Source organism: Staurois parvus, unplaced genomic scaffold (assembly GCF_062004578.1).
Source record: "Staurois parvus isolate SC_StPar_1 unplaced genomic scaffold, SC_StPar_1.0 ptg000382l, whole genome shotgun sequence".
NCBI classification, from domain to species: Eukaryota; Metazoa; Chordata; class Amphibia; order Anura; family Ranidae; genus Staurois; species Staurois parvus.
The window spans coordinates 766,331-782,520 of NW_028318178.1; the positions used below are offsets into that span (position 1 = coordinate 766,331).

General features: G+C 37.3%; 1 protein-coding gene across 3 annotated transcripts in view; it reads right to left on the reverse strand.

The window, feature by feature from the left end:
* SPECC1 (sperm antigen with calponin homology and coiled-coil domains 1) overlaps positions 1–16,190 on the reverse strand; it is a 490,294-nt gene that overhangs the window by 12,432 nt on the left and 461,672 nt on the right. For all 3 annotated transcript variants that reach the window (XM_089685735.1, XM_089685734.1, XM_089685737.1), the window contains one exon: positions 12,856–12,972. In XM_089685735.1, coding sequence (XP_089541861.1) covers positions 12,856–12,972 — 117 coding nt within the window. The remainder of the gene's footprint in view (positions 1–12,855; positions 12,973–16,190) is intronic.

The window sequence follows — 16,190 nt, forward strand, 5'->3', positions numbered from 1 at the left end:
CCACTAGGAGACCCCTATAATGCCTGATCTCCACCTAGTAGACCCAAGATATGGGAGCATTGCTTGTAATGAACTCAGTATGCACTAATGGGGAAGTACCTATAGTGTACTGGATAAATGGAAACTTGTTTCTTATTTGGATAGAATTGTTTGTTTAAATAAATGAAATTAAGTGTTACAGGACAGAGCAGGGATCTTAAATTTTTTTTGTGTGACTGACTTTCACGTGATGATGACAAATATTTGCACACAATATGTGCTTATGAGAATTGGCACATTCCCTTGCCAGTTAAATCCACACCATGGTAAAGCATGCAATGATGAAAGGAAGCCCAGGGGGTCTGTGACATGCTGCTACTTGTACAAGGTGGACACCCACTTGCTGGTGTGCAGGGTGTGTCTAATCCCCTGCAGTGCTGGTGTGACCTGCCTAGGGTATGTTAACTACTACACTTAAACTGGTTGTTGGATTTTAATGACTTCATTAACACATATAAGGGCTTTTTAACAATAGAGAGCTGATGATTCCATGGATAATATACTATATTTATAAAGCGTGCAATATGCAAAGGGATTTAGGAAGGTGCAAAACTAGATAACATGAAACTCTGAATCCTCTTAATGGAGTAACATTCCATTTGTTTTCAACTTACCCACCTTGTCATCCAGATTAAACGTTATAATCACAGAGACAAGATCATCTGAACATTAATATTAGTGATGCCTGCTAGAATGATTGCAGTTCATTGAGGCAAAATTGATCCACTTATTGCTGTAAACTCTCCCAGGACTGTCGGTAGGAGAAACTTTTGGTACAAGTGACTAGCTTGGGTATTGTGTATTAAAGATTGAACTCTACCCAAAACTGACACAAATGTTGTTTCGTTTAAGTCAATTCCTGTGGAACTGGTCACATTTTGCGCTGTGGGTGGCCCTGTGGGCACCACCCAGCTTGACAAACTTTGATTGGAAAAATCAAAGGAGAAGGGATAGAAAACTGTTAGATAAACAGTAAATGCATCAAATTAAATGAAATCACTATTTGGGTATTCAGATACCCATGAGTGCTGTGATTATCTGAATAAAACAGGCGGAAGGGGATTCCTCCATCTATGCTGTTTAGTGTGGATAAAGAAATCTATGTGTGTATGGCTAGCATTACACCCCATATTATTGTCTTGTTATAAAAAGAAAAGGGATCCCTGTGACATTCATCAGTACTGAATCGGTGCGTGTCTGCTGGCTACTTTTTCGACAGCAGGAACTCATCAAGCAAAACCCCACTGACTTCACCCTTCAGTTAGCCTTAGATAGGCTTTTTTTTTTTTTTTTGAAGCAGCTAGCGGGCTGATAAAGAAAAAAAAAGCAAGGTGGATGGAGGAATCCCCCAAGCTGTGATATTGTATGCTGACAGGGGAACTATGCCGCTGTCAGAATATAGTGATCAGCATTGCAGCTTATTAGGTGTATGCGCTCACCAAATTTACATTTTCCAACACTTAAACGGATCATGAGATAAATTTCCCTTGAGCAGGAAGACCATAAATGGATCAAAAATCAGCTGGTCCTTTTCAATGTTTGATCCAACTATGGCCAGTATCACTGACATCACTTTGCACTATTGCTGTTCCTTCAGTTGACATTACCAATATTTGCAGACCCATGCCTCTGACATTAGAAGGTAAGGATTCCTTACTGAGGTCTGGCACAAACGTCTGCTAATCAGTAAAATCATTGTGCTACTGACTGATTTAGTGTTATTGCTTCCTAACTCATCCACGTATTGTACAGAAATTCACTGTCTCAGGCATGAATTGCTGTGATTCTGCCTGCAATCTCAAAATGCACTGCAATAGTGGTAAATTGCACCACACGTGTTCAGGTGCCATTCATTTTCAATGACACCTAAATGTGGTGCAGTCCTGCCACAATTGTCTTGCGATAAATCATGCTGCAATCCCGGCAAAGCACATGTGAAGATTGTCACCCAGTGAAAGCTCATGTTCCTTTCTGGGCAACAAGCTTTGTGCGATGTGGTTTGCCGCAAATGCAGCACAATTTACTGTGCAATAATTGCGGCAGAACCGCACCGCACTTAGGTGCCATTGAATCTGAATGGCACCTGAAAACGTGTAGTGTATTTTGAGATCGCAATCACAATCGCAGCGATTCTGCCTGAGATCCCAAAACACCATATGTGAACGGGGCCTAAAAGTAAGACGTATTGGTTATTTACGAACTTTGTGGGTTCCCTGTCTGATACTGCAGTGTAGAGAATTTGAATGTAAAAATCAAACGATTGGCTGTACAGATTTACAAATCAGTTGGTGGGTAAAACAGTAAACATACTGTATGTATTTAGTGGTTTGTCTGGAGCTTAATGTTAATATAAAATAGAACCAGTAAAAACATAATATGATTTATTATATCAGTCTACTACCAAAAACATTTTTCTAGCTATTGTAACGCTATTTCTTCAAGGAAGATTTAAAAAAAAAAATCCATACACATCCACTATACATAGATTTGAAGATCTGGATATAGCCGCTAGCAATAATAGGTAATTTTTGAGCTGTGAATACAAACTTTACTTTTGAAAGAAAAATTATTAGAGTCCGTTTAATGACTGAGACTGGACATGGGATAATATACCTCCTGTACACACACAAATATGATATCTACTTGATGGTGTAATAGGATTAGTATATAAAAAGCTTATAAAGACAGACAAATGCTCCATGAAAACATATATAGAGAGAGATTTACTAAAACTGGAGTATGCACTATCTGGTTCAGCTCAGCATAGAAACCAATCAGCTTCCAAGTTTTATTGTCAAATCTTAAATAAACAAGCTGAAGTTAGAAGCGGATTGGCTACCATGCACTGATTTACCAGATTCAGTGTGCTCCAATTTTAGTAAGTCCCCCCATGGTGTAATAAATATGAAAATCCCATAAAATGGAATATGGGTACAAGTATCAGATATTCTTTTTGTTTCTTTTTTTCTGAGCTGTAGTCAGTCTATAAACGTACAGAGGGGCAGACACACTCTAACCACCACTCAGTCAAAGATTGCAGTGTGGACATTCTTTCTATTCTGTGAGAAAGCTCTGCTCCTAGCACAAAACATGTCAAAATAGAACCTGTCCCTGCTGGCCATTTTAATAACGGAAGAATACTGTTTTGCATCTGTGTGTGTGACATTTCTGTTGCTGGTACAGTTGATTGCTTTGGTAAAAAAAAAAAAAGCCAAGCCATTTGTTTCTATGAACTGTCTGGTTTTGTAATGTATGTTATTCTTGGGGGGAAAAAAAAAACGTAATAAACAGAATTTATTAAAACATAAAAGCCAGTGCCCGAGATACGATTGTGGAGCTCTGAGTCTGGTGTTGTTGGATATACTGTGTAGTTATTGTAGGACAGGTTGACTGTCAAAGAAAGCTCTCTTTGTGTCGGTAACAAAGCTGTGCTATTCTTGGGTTGGATTGAAAACCTAGTGATGATACTTAATTGATGTTTTGGCCGTTGTTCTTAAATCTGTTACTATAACTTTGAAACCAAAAAATATGACTGAACCAAGAAATGTGGGGGTGAAAGTTCAACTGGTCCAAAGGGGGCATGACCAAAAAAGTTTAAGAACCACTGGATTAAGGAAAACGCAGTGAGCTTTTTTTTAGCACAGTTACTGTGTTTGCGGGATAGCATTTGCAGCAATATGATTTGCAAAATGGTTTCGCTGAAATGTAAGGAAAAGGGGGGAATTTCCAGGCACCCCTTTTCCTCTTGGGATGGCGGCAGATATGTTTCTAACCCCCCATTGATTAAGCTCAATGGGGATTACGTGATTAGTCAGGAGAGATCAGCTGTTTGGGAAGTTTCTGGAAATTCTGGGGGGGCTCAATCAGGATTGGTCATTTATGGTCCCCTGACCCCTCAGAATCCCAAAAATCCCTATTTAAAGAAGAGACGTTGAAGGCTCCATGCCAGTCACCAGAGGAGTCTGGAGCGCCCCACCCTCCCTCCCTTGTCGCGGCCTGTTTATGTGGTGGGTCTCTTTCAAAAAGTTGAAAGGGGATTGGTAAAAGATTAGTTATAAAACCATTAAAAAGAAATTACAGCTTGAGCCTTAATGAGTGGGCTGATGTGGTTCTGCATTTTAAAATATTTATGTTTTTTTAAATAAAAGTTATATTTATGATTTGTAAAAACTGTGAACACCAAAAAGAAAAAAAGGCCACGGCCATTATCAATCCAATCTGGTGTACATTGGGTATGTGTCTGGAGGTTAATTCCGTCTGCCGTCCCATTGTTCTTTAAAACAGTGTATAGTACATATGATAAAAACTGTCTAAATATGCAAACACCTGCAACTAGAAGACTTGTGGGTTCACATGTGGAAGGGCTGCTGTTTTATTAAAACACAGCTTAGCAGCATGACACCCAACAAATACCCTCAAACATACTAGTCTGATAATTTTAGAACTATCAGACAGGACTAATTAAAGAACATTCTGTCCTCATAAAACATATTAGCGCAGGGCCAATGCTCATCGCCAACGTGATTTAATTGGATAAATTCTACAATAGATGTTCATAATTTTATCATGAATGCACTTTCCGACCTGTTTTGCATTTACAATTAAATATTAAACCTGAAATCACTTGTGCAGCATTCAGTGGCAGGTTAACCAAGAAATTTCAATGTCATCCTAGTCAGCACAATGGAGATGTGATGTCTAATGATGAAATGTGTATCTGTTGTTGCTCAGCATTGTTTATATTCGGGAGGCAAGGAGACATTCTTTCACACACTTTTTGTAAAAAATCTAAAGAAGAATGCAGTGTCGTGCAAATCATTTTGACACATCTAACATTCTAAATAATGTCCACATGTGATGCTGAGCTTCCTTGAATAAAAGACATGACATCTAATGAATGAAAGGAAAAGGTCAGGGACAGTAAAGCTGAGAAGTAAAAGGCTGGATGTTTCTAATCTTCTTCCAGTCAGGAAATAGGGTGGGCTCCATTTGACTTTTTGCAGCTGCTAATGCCGAGTGTGACAGTGTCCAGTGAAATCAGAGTAAGTCATTTCAGTACAAGAAAGACTAAAGCAGTACATAGATTATGATTTCCTTTCCTTCCACCCAAGTTTGATTCTCTCATCAACACAGTCATAACTGTTGATGGTAGACTCCCCCCCCCCCCCCCAAAGAGCTATTGTGTTCTGCCAGTGGGGAGACTTCCCTGCCAGCAGAACACAATGATCATTGCTGATGGCTATAGCCGTCAGCATTAATTGCATAAATCCAAAAGGTTGGTTGTATACTAGTCGATTGATGGATCAACTTTAGTACAACTAAGCTGCCCATAGATGGGTTGAATCTTGGCCGATTTCAGCAGGGATTTGATTCATCTATGGATGGTTTTACTGAAAAGCATGTACTGGTCAAGATACACTGACCAGTATTCATCAAGCTACACTAACAAAGGAACACATCATACTGACATACAGAGCTACAGACTAGGAATTAGTATGATTGCTCCAGAAGCTGATAAAAGCAGCCCATTCATTTTTTATTTTCATTCAACCAATGGGCTGAACTAAAAATAAAGATCCAATTCCCCCATCCACACACTCGGTGTAGATGGAAGAATCCTCCCCACTGTGCGAATGTGTTCTGACTGAGGGGAGATGTCAATAAATTCAGGACACAATGATCAGTGCTGCCAGCTATAGTAATAGCGATCGGGAAAAACCAGACAGGCTAGTTGCACAGAAGCCGCTAGGTAGATCAATTTCTGGACAACTAGGGTGCCCATACATCACAGGTGTCAAACTGGAGGCCCCCCAGCTGTAGCCAAACTACAAGTCCCGCGAGGCATTGCAAGATTGAAGTTACAAAACTCCCAAAGGTAGAGGCATGATGTGAGTTGTAGTTTCGCAACAACTGTAGGTCCGCCAGTTTGACACCCCTGCCATACATGGATCGAAATTCGTCTGAACCCTGCTTAACCGACCAAATTTCAATCCATGTATGGCCGGCTTAAGTCTTGCTGTTTAATGTGGTTAATCAGCATCTAGGGAGATTATAATAATTACCCCTTATAATCTCTCAAATTTTAACACTCCAATAGAGACTTTGTCCATCAGTACCAAGCCCTGATAAAGGGGGGAATTGGTATTGGATTTTTATGATATAAGAGTCTGAATAAATTTAAATTTGGACTTTATAAGTTCTACTTTTGGTACTTTCCTCCTTGTACACCCAGTCCTTAATTAAGCACAGAGCCAAAATTCAGCCAGCACTTCTGGGAAAACTGCCTTAGGATAATCATTCCGTCTGCATTGCTTAAGACCTGAATGAGGACACCAACTGCTTTAAGAGATCTAGTTCATCCTTAAACCTTTTTGTTTACTTTGCAAACGAATGTAAGGACGTGTTTCAGCACTGACCACCAATGTAAGGACACCTTTCTCCACTGACGACCAAATGAAAGATTCCCATTCTACACTTTCTAACAATGTACAGACACCCCTTCTCCACTTAACACCAGGGTGAGGGAGACCATTACACTTGCCATCTATAAAAAAAGAGTCCATCCTCATACTACCACTGTAAATGTAACAAAGAAATAATGTACTTTGAATCACTGTAAATGGGGAATGTCAAATTACTTTTAAAAAAAGATTTTGACAGAAGGGAGTTTCCTATGATCCTCAATGGAAAAATATGTTTAGGTCTTTGCACAGTTATAAAAAAAAAAAAAAAAGTCTTTTCACATGCCTTTTGTGGCATTCTGGCAAGCATCAGTGCATTTCAGCATGAATATTCCTGTTTTTCAAAGCACAATCTTATCAATGCATTCAAATACACAAAAACTCACTAAAATGCAGTTTCTAAAACACTTAAGTACAAATGGAAGTTTTTGTAGAGCGTTGGGGTGTCATTTCTAGCTGAGATGAAAACTGCAAGATTTCTCCTAACTTCCTGTTGAAATTACTAGTGCCAACTGACAGAGATCACAGTATTTTTCTTTTTGAGATGAGACCATGGTGCCATACTTGCAAATCTATCACTGGTGACACCTTTTATTTTCTCGAATGGAAGTCGCTCCCTCAATGACCAAAACGTTACCGAATCATGATTGTCGATGAGGGAGCAGTGGCTGAGTGACACCTCGGTGTCAGCAACATTATAGAAAAAGGGGACTTGATATTTAGCAAGCTGTCACCAGTAACAGAATTGCTACTGTGACATAGGCTTAGGGGCCAGAACCTCTGTCAGCTTTTATGAAGAAATTAAAACCTAGCTATGAACTCAAATGCCAATTTTTCCTATTTCCAGGGACACTCACTCTTGTTTTACTGAAAGTTTATTCTTCTTTTAGAAGTAACCAGCTGTACATTATAATGCAATGTTCAATAATGCGCTACAATTTTATACACGTGTGTGTATATATATTATATATATATTACTTGAACTTCAAGTGCTGCATATGTTATTAGTTATATATATATATATATATATATATATATATATATACACACACACACACACACACACATACATATATATATATATATATATATATATATATATATATATATACATAAATATACATACACACGAATTTGCTAAAGTGTATTTTGTTTCTAATATAGAACTAATAACAAATGCAGCACTTCAAGTTCATGTACTATGTAAAAGAAAATACAAAGCTGTAATGAAATGCTTTCATCTGCTTTTCAGCTGATATTCTATTTTCTCTTGTTAAAGGTAGCACAAACACACAGGCTTTTAAGGTTATGTATACTGTAGATGGACAAATACACAAGCATCTACTTACATTCCTCCAGTTAACTAAACCACCTGTATGTTTTATTTATCTGCTCAAAGGAGTACTATAAATAATTTTAAATCTGACTCTACAACGCGCAGTGTACGCATCCAGAAAATGGAAAATATTGCCTCTAAAGCACACATCCTTGAGGGCAAATATTGTGTTTCATTTCCATTAAGCATTTAATCACCCTGGTACCAGCCGAAGGGCAGAATTTTATTAAAAAATAAAAAGGTGTCTCGACGTTTGGTCAGGGATGGTATAAAAAGCCCTCCTCAATTTAATCTTAAACAGCTGCTTTGTTTCGTTACATTTTAATCAGATCTCTTTTCTATTTTTTGGTTTTCCTTTTGTTCTGTCTGTGCGAGAAGATAGGTACAGTATTACATGAACAAATTTTGCTGTAAATTATAAGAATACACTAGTGGCAACCTAAGGTCATTAACCAATAAAGTTATAAAATAAAGATTTTTTTTTTTAAATAACCATATTTAACTTGTGTGTATCAATATCAGTACTTTAGATATTCATTCATAACCAAAATGTTTAATTCAGTCACTGCAATTATACATAAACTCAATATTCTTTTACTCAATGATCTCAATATGGCCTCTACAAATAACCTCTTTATTTGAGCAAAAAGCAATGGAGTGGGAGCTAAGGACTATGCATTATGAGGGCACCTATACGCTAATGTTAATATAAAGCGAATATTGACACTTTTTCTGGTATGGATAAACAAGGGGTAATACAAGGGCTGAAAAAGTACTCTTGATTGAGAAAATACTGGTCCAGATTTCCTCCAGTGCGGCTTACGTGATCAAAAGGCAGAGGCAAACCTGTTGAAGGTAAGATCAGGCTGGTGGAGCCTGGTGAAATATTATCTCCCATAAATGTAAAGATTTTAGCAACTAATTTGTTAAATGCTGCAAAGCCATGAAGTATGAGGTTTCTGCTATTAAATCTAGGAGGAGTGTCACGCAGGCAGTTCCATCAAATATTAGCTCGATTTAAACAGTGACCAGCCTATTTGGCAGGGGCTACATGACCCATGCCTCAGTACTGGCCAATGATGGACTGCCCAGAAGGTGCCAGAGGCAAACAATTCTTCAGTAAAATAATTTCACAATGTCAACTAGTATTTATCATTATATCACAGCAGGAGTACACTGGATTAGCAAAGGTTCTTTATTGGACCCGGTTACATTTCAAACTGAGTGTATAATGGTTTTTAGTCATTTTAATTTATTTTGAATGTTTAAAAGTTTATCTGCTTATCTCTTATTGTTTTTTTTCTCATTACATGTATACAATCTGTATTTCATAAACTAATATTTAATATGGGGCGCTTCCCTCAATTTATACCTAGCAAGGGATGTGAGCTGTATCTCGTTAACATTAGCGGGTTACTTCCAATTCCTGTGCTATATTTAAATAAGAAGCACTGAGTACGGAGTATAAGAACCGCTTTTTAAAAGGCATTTTATTTATACTTTTTGGGGGTTTTTTTAATTACAAAACACGTTATTGCTACAGTAAAGTCAAACTTTGAAGCAACCAGCTTCAGTTTGGAAATATTAATTACATGCACTCTCACTCATATCCTCCCAAAATCTGCATACATTAAAAAGATTAAAAAATAAATCATAAAAACTTACTACAAGACATTCCACAAAGTAAACCAGGACTTATACCAAGTTTGGAACTGATGTTAATCCTGGCCTATAATATTTTCAAATGTACTTGAACACACCATACTAATGTAAAGTTGTTTGTACTTAGAGTGTGATTGACAAAATGAAAGAGTAATTGATTTTTAGTTAAATGTCCTGATTTTATATGTATTGATTCTCTGATGTGTGTACATGTTTTTTCACTTAAGTCTTGGTTCACACTACTGCAACCTGAAAGTCACGCGACTTTGCCAGGCGACTTGAGAGAAAAACTCTGAAGCAACTTTCAGGAAATGCTTGGGTAATCTTCCTGTAACGTCAGATCCAAATCACATCAATATAGATGAGGATCCGACTTGGAGGCGACTTCCATTAAAGTCTATGGGCACAAGTTGGATAGAAGTCACCTTGAAGTAGTACAGGAACCTTTTGTAAAGACGGAGCGACTTCAGTAGTGCTAATTAAGACAGCTCTCATTGACTAACATGAGATTTCACATGTCGTGCAACTTGGGGTCTCGTCGGATCCCAAGTTGCGTCAGTGTGAATCGAGCCTAAGGCGATGTTTTTTCCAAGGTTTTTTTGTTTTGAGTAGGTGGTACAGAAAAAGAGCAAGTTTTATTAGTATTATATGGATAAATATTCATATACCGTAAATATCCATTGGAGGAGCCGAAGTCTGTGACATCATCAAGCTTTTCATTAACAGGAAGCGGCCCATCTAACTTCCAGGATCAGCCCATTCTGATAAACTTTTGTCTTTTAATATTGTAAGTGGGTAGTGCATTTTAATACATTTTGTATTATGGATTTACATTATGTGGCTTTCTAGGCTCTCTTCCTGTCTTATGGTCAAGTATTTCCTGCTGGCCGAGGAGGTATATGGGAGGAAGTAGGAGAACCTGAAGGTGGCACATTACCCCAAGTGTGAACCAAGCGCATTTGACTTTTTTGATATAAAGAGTCCACTTGCTCCGGTAAGCTTTTTATTGAGCACAAGGAGGTAGATCACATAAGTTGTCGTGGTGTATGAAGAGTCATCCGACTGTGTGGATCAAGATTCCATTTATCAACTGGGACTGCTACGGTCACTTTTTCATGTTAGGACTATTATTATTATGTTATTTGTGCACTTTGTGAGTGCAACTATTTTTTTGGATTCACGTATATTATGAATTGCATTATTTGCTGATCATTATGTGGATTAGCATGGCACTTTTGAGTTATATTCGTTACACAATTTGTATCAATTGGTGTGCCAGCTGCTTTAAAGGCTCTTTGAGTGTAATTTCTTTATTACTTAAAAACAATCTTACTTAAAACCAATTTTATATTTAACACAAAAGGGTGAGTGAAGCAACTGAACCGTGTATTAAAGCTTGTTAAATACTTGCAATGCTGTAACTAATCAGGAAAGACTTGTCTCTTTTCTCAGCAATAGTGGTGTTATACTGTACACTGACTGCAGATCTGCTTCAGAAGCTTTTGATATAGACGGCCATTCTTTGATGGGTCATACACCTAATCTGAGACAGGCTGCTTTCATCAAAGGTATCTGAAACAGGTGTTTTGCTTTGTCAGATGCCCTTTAAGCAAAGCCAAACATGATGGACAAGTCTTTTGAGCCTATGCAACTATAATAATGTAATAAAACTCTCTGACTGTGTGAATAAGTTCATGGTTTATATTTTCATAACTTAAATCAAGGAATGCGCTAAAACCACAAACTATTCCTAATTTAGTGTAGAAACATTAGTGCAAAAGATATATATATCTATTATCAATTAATATCAAAAAATATCAAAATTATGTGCAAAACATAAGTAATTTAAATAATTAAGTTTGTGAATATAAAAAAAACAAAAATGTCCAATTCTGAATTTCTTCAAATGTCCAAATAAATCCTTTCCAAATTCAGGTGCTCTCAAAGAAATTGTGCCAAAATCCACCACCAAAAGTAAAGTTGGGTAACTCACCAGAGCTCCATGCTGATCAATCTCTAGATCAGCAAAAAACGCTTTTTGCTCTGGGAGCAGATGCAATGAATCAACTTCTCAGGTGTGATGATCAATAGCTACACATTCATCCATAAGGTAGGTATCCACCACTCAATATAATGGTTCCAGGAGCATTATATCACTCTCTCTTTTTATATCTCTCCACCGAGGTCATGTTTGGGAATGAAAGAGAAAAATCATGGTGCAGCCAGTTTTTTTATAAAAAGTATCCAACAATTTAATAAAGATTTACACTCACAAAAAGGGTGTCTTCACCGACACCAGTATAACAGCATAAAACAGCAAATGGTATAACAGTCTCCTGTTCCCCGTACACTCACTACAGCGCTCGTGACTTAATTTTCTCCACAAACGTCAGCATCCAGTAAGCCCTACTAGTTTCGTCATGAATGACGTCTTCAAGGGGCGGACCGCCCCTTGAAGACGTCATTCATGAGACCGCCCCTTGAAGACGTCATTCATGACGAAACTAGTAGGGCTTACTGGATGCTGACGTTTGTGGAGAAAATTAAGTCACGAGCGCTGTAGTGAGTGTACGGGGAACAGGAGACTGTTATACCATTTGCTGTTTTATGCTGTTATACTGGTGTCGGTGAAGACACCCTTTTTGTGAGTGTAAATCTTTATTAAATTGTTGGATACTTTTTATAAAAAAACTGGCTGCACCATGATTTTTCTCTTTCATTCCCAAACATGACCTCGGTGGAGAGATATAAAAAGAGAGAGTGATATAATGCTCCTGGAACCATTATATTGAGTGGTGGATACCTACCTTATGGATGAATGTGTAGCTATTGATCATCACACCTGAGAAGTTGATTCATTGCATCTGCTCCCAGAGCAAAAAGCGTTTTTTGCTGATCTAGAGATTGATCAGCATGGAGCTCTGGTGAGTTACCCAACTTTACTTTTGGTGGTGGATTTTGGCACAATTTCTTTGAGAGCACCTGAATTTGGAAAGGATTTATTTGGACATTTGAAGAAATTCAGAATTGGACATTTTTGTTTTTTTTATATTCACAAACTTAATTATTTAAATTACTTATGTTTTGCACATAATTTTGATATTTTTTGATATTAATTGATAATAGATATATATATCTTTTGCACTAATGTTTCTACACTAAATTAGGAATAGTTTGTGGTTTTAGCGCATTCCTTGATTTAAGTTATAGCACTAAGAAATTTATTTGGTTTCTTTGAGGTGGAATTGCTGCTTTAAAGTATTAAGGGTGTGGCGCTTTTATTACACTTGTGATATTTATATTTTCATAGCATGATAAATGACAATGGCTGAATTGTTCTCATGGAAGAGTAAGTACCTTGTCTTGGCTGTTGAGCTCATGGTATGGTATATGAGCTGGCAGATATGTGTGGAGAAGGGCACAGAAGGCCAGGCCATCGCTCCAACTGCTGCTGAAGTTTGTTATATCGATATTCTGTGAAAACACAAAAGCCTGGTAATTAACACCATGTCCACAAAACACAGGAGGCCAAAGAAGCATTTTTTTCTGGGCAGCTTTAATAACTGTTTTGTTGCAATGTCAAAGCTTAAAGTCTAATGAACAATTAATTACTGAAGTTGGCTAGGCCAAGTCGTTCACAGCTTCCTGTATTTGCAGTTATTGGAATAAAGCCGTGTTTTCTTTTTAAACATTATGAGCTTCTGCCAACATACAATTCAACCGAACTGATGACACAACCTCAGTGCAGAATAAATTCAGAAATAAATTAACAGGCCAACTGGAAAACATTTGTGTAAATATCTCACAGGTTAGTGGTTTGGGTTTTATTTATTTGATTTGTCAAAACTAAAAAAAAAAAGTGAAAGAAACATAAGTATAGCAGCTAGATTAGCCACCAATTGCTGTGTTTTTATAACCTGGACCATAAAAATTACAGCTGCAACCTAACTGGTTTCTGCATTCAGTACCTGCAATTTATTTCAGTTTCCTAAATGTGCCTGTTGGGGTTGAGTTCTCTATTAGATGAGTTACAAGGGGTTCTTCCACACAACATATTCCCTCCATCCCAAATTAGGATGTCAGAAGCTATTCTAACTCATCATTTGGTTGAAAATATCATCTACCTCTCCACTTTCTTCATCAGTGAGAAGCTTACTGGTATCCTTCTTGATACACATAAAAAAATCCTAAAAATATGGACCCTGTGAATACAGCAGGCCCATCCCTTCATGTGTAAAGCAAGATATGCTCTGCTGTTGGTCTTGCAACCCTGGGGCTCTAGCTAATCACCCCCTGTCCTTTCTCTAATCTTTCACTCTTCTACTTCCTCAGGCTGTCTTGCTGATGAGGGCTCTGCTACTATACCTATTGGCTTTTCCCCCAGTACAGCGGACCCAACTACTGCCTTATTATTATTATTATACAGGATTTATATAGCTCCAACAGTTTGCTCAGCACTTTACAACGGGAGACAATACAGCAACAATACAGTTCAATACAAGAGGGATAGGAGGGCCCTGCTCCTTGGAGCTTACAATCTAGGAGGGAGGGGCTAGTGGTACAAAAGGTAGTAACTGTGGGGAATGGACTGGTTGGAAGAGTAGAAGATTCCATTATTAGCTGAGGGCAGGATAGGCTTCCCTGAAGAGAGAGGTTTTCAGAGATCGCCTAAAAGTGAGCAGAGTAGGCGATAGTCTGATAAATTGGGGTAGAGAGTTCCAGAGGATGGGGGAGGCTCTGGAGAAGTCCTGGAGATGATCATGGGAGGAGGAGACAAGGGAGCTAGAGAGTAGGAGGCCTTGCGAGAAGCAGAGAGTACGGTTTGGGTGGTATTTGGAGACAAGATCGATGATGTAATTTGGGGCAGAGTTATTAATGGCTATATATGTTATTGTTAATGTTTTGAATTTTATATATCTATGAGTGCCTGTTAGCTTTTTGCTGTTGTCCAGTTCACATTTCCTTGTGCACAACTGACCTTTACTGTTTGTTTGTATGCAAATTGGAATACTTATTTTTCTCAAATGTCTCTCCTCACCTTGACATTTGCTGGATATTATCCTGGAACTTTCTGATAAAATGGTCGTATTTATATACCTGTATTGGCTATGCTTGTATTTTGAAAAACCTAAATAAAAACCTAGAGAAAATATCATCCACCTCTCCATTCAGTATACATCCAGCTGTCAGTCATAAGAAGTAGGAATACAACATACATTGGTTGAGTCAAACCAATCTGATCAATAAAGCAATAAAATATTACCATATCTACCGCCTAGAAAGCATTAAATTAAAATTGGCTAAAAATTATTTTATAAAATCCATGAGTGATGAATTAACTGCTGATATTTTTGTTCAACTTAATCTAAAATGTGATGCTTCTCTGAGTTTTGTTTTTAGATGTACTTTTTGGAAGAAAATCTATTAATTGAAGTCAGATGTGGCCTACACTAACTGGAAAAGTCTGCTTGAAGGTATTCAATAATGACAGTCACCAAATACCAATACAGAAAAATAAGGTTACTGTAATATACCCTTATGGAAAATGCATAATTATAAAATTGTAATTTTTAGATACAGGAAAATTCTCCCTTCATTGAGATATGATTGTTGCAAAAATAAGCAAGCGCCCGCATATACTGTATATAACTAATATCAGCAGACTATGTATCTTTATATTTACATTCAATTGTAAAATAACTATGAATTGATTTAAGTACTCACAGTACAGTGCATTGTGTTATCTCTCAGAAAATTTACAAATTAAGAGTTGATAAAAAGGAAAAAAACAGCCTATGGATATAGTAAATTAAAATCCTTGACTGGTTAATTCAAACCAATCATATGGGCCAAAATACAAAAACAGAGTCTTGGTGAATAACTACATGTCAAGCAGCCAGTAGATCCAGATTGACTATATAGCAGTTCACCTTATATGCAAATCTCACCTTTTATGTAGAAGTTAATCTGGACCCCATCCTCTGCTCCATCTTGAGCATCACTGCAAGTCAATCTAATCACCTACTTAACATTTACAAAAAATGGTTCAGCTCTCTAGATTTCTGGACTTACTACTTGTTTTGATATATGACTTCTACCAAAGGTAATCTGGTGCAACATGTAACATGTTCCCAAAGGTAATCTTATACTTTAACATTGTGTATACATTTTGTAATCAAACCTTCAGTTCGAATTGTCAAAATGTGCATAACATTAGGCAGCTGAAGTCCTCTCATTAGTATGCAAAATTAATTATGTTTCCATAATTTCCCTTTTATATAACAAACCTTGTACTTGATTTTTCATTCTTTAGAATGAACACAGAGAGCAAATATAAATTTAGCAAATTATTGCTAACTGAAAAATGTGTTCTACATCTATGCTCTACAAGTGTCTATAGAGTACAATACATAGTATGCATCTTCTATATAAGAGTCTTATTACTTATAAAGGTAAGTCAAGAACTATGAAGAACTTTAGCAAACAAGAATGACCAGATACCCATAATGATTAGCTTTTGTCAATGTATTCCTAGCATTGGATTTTATCTCATCATTTTCAACTGATCCAGTCTAAATGAAATGAATTCCCAGGATGCCTGTGTCGATGCCAGAGTGATTACTGAAATAGCCCAGGTTCAGAGCAATGCACTCAGCTGCACATTTCTGTCTGAATCTTTTTGCCATCAGTTC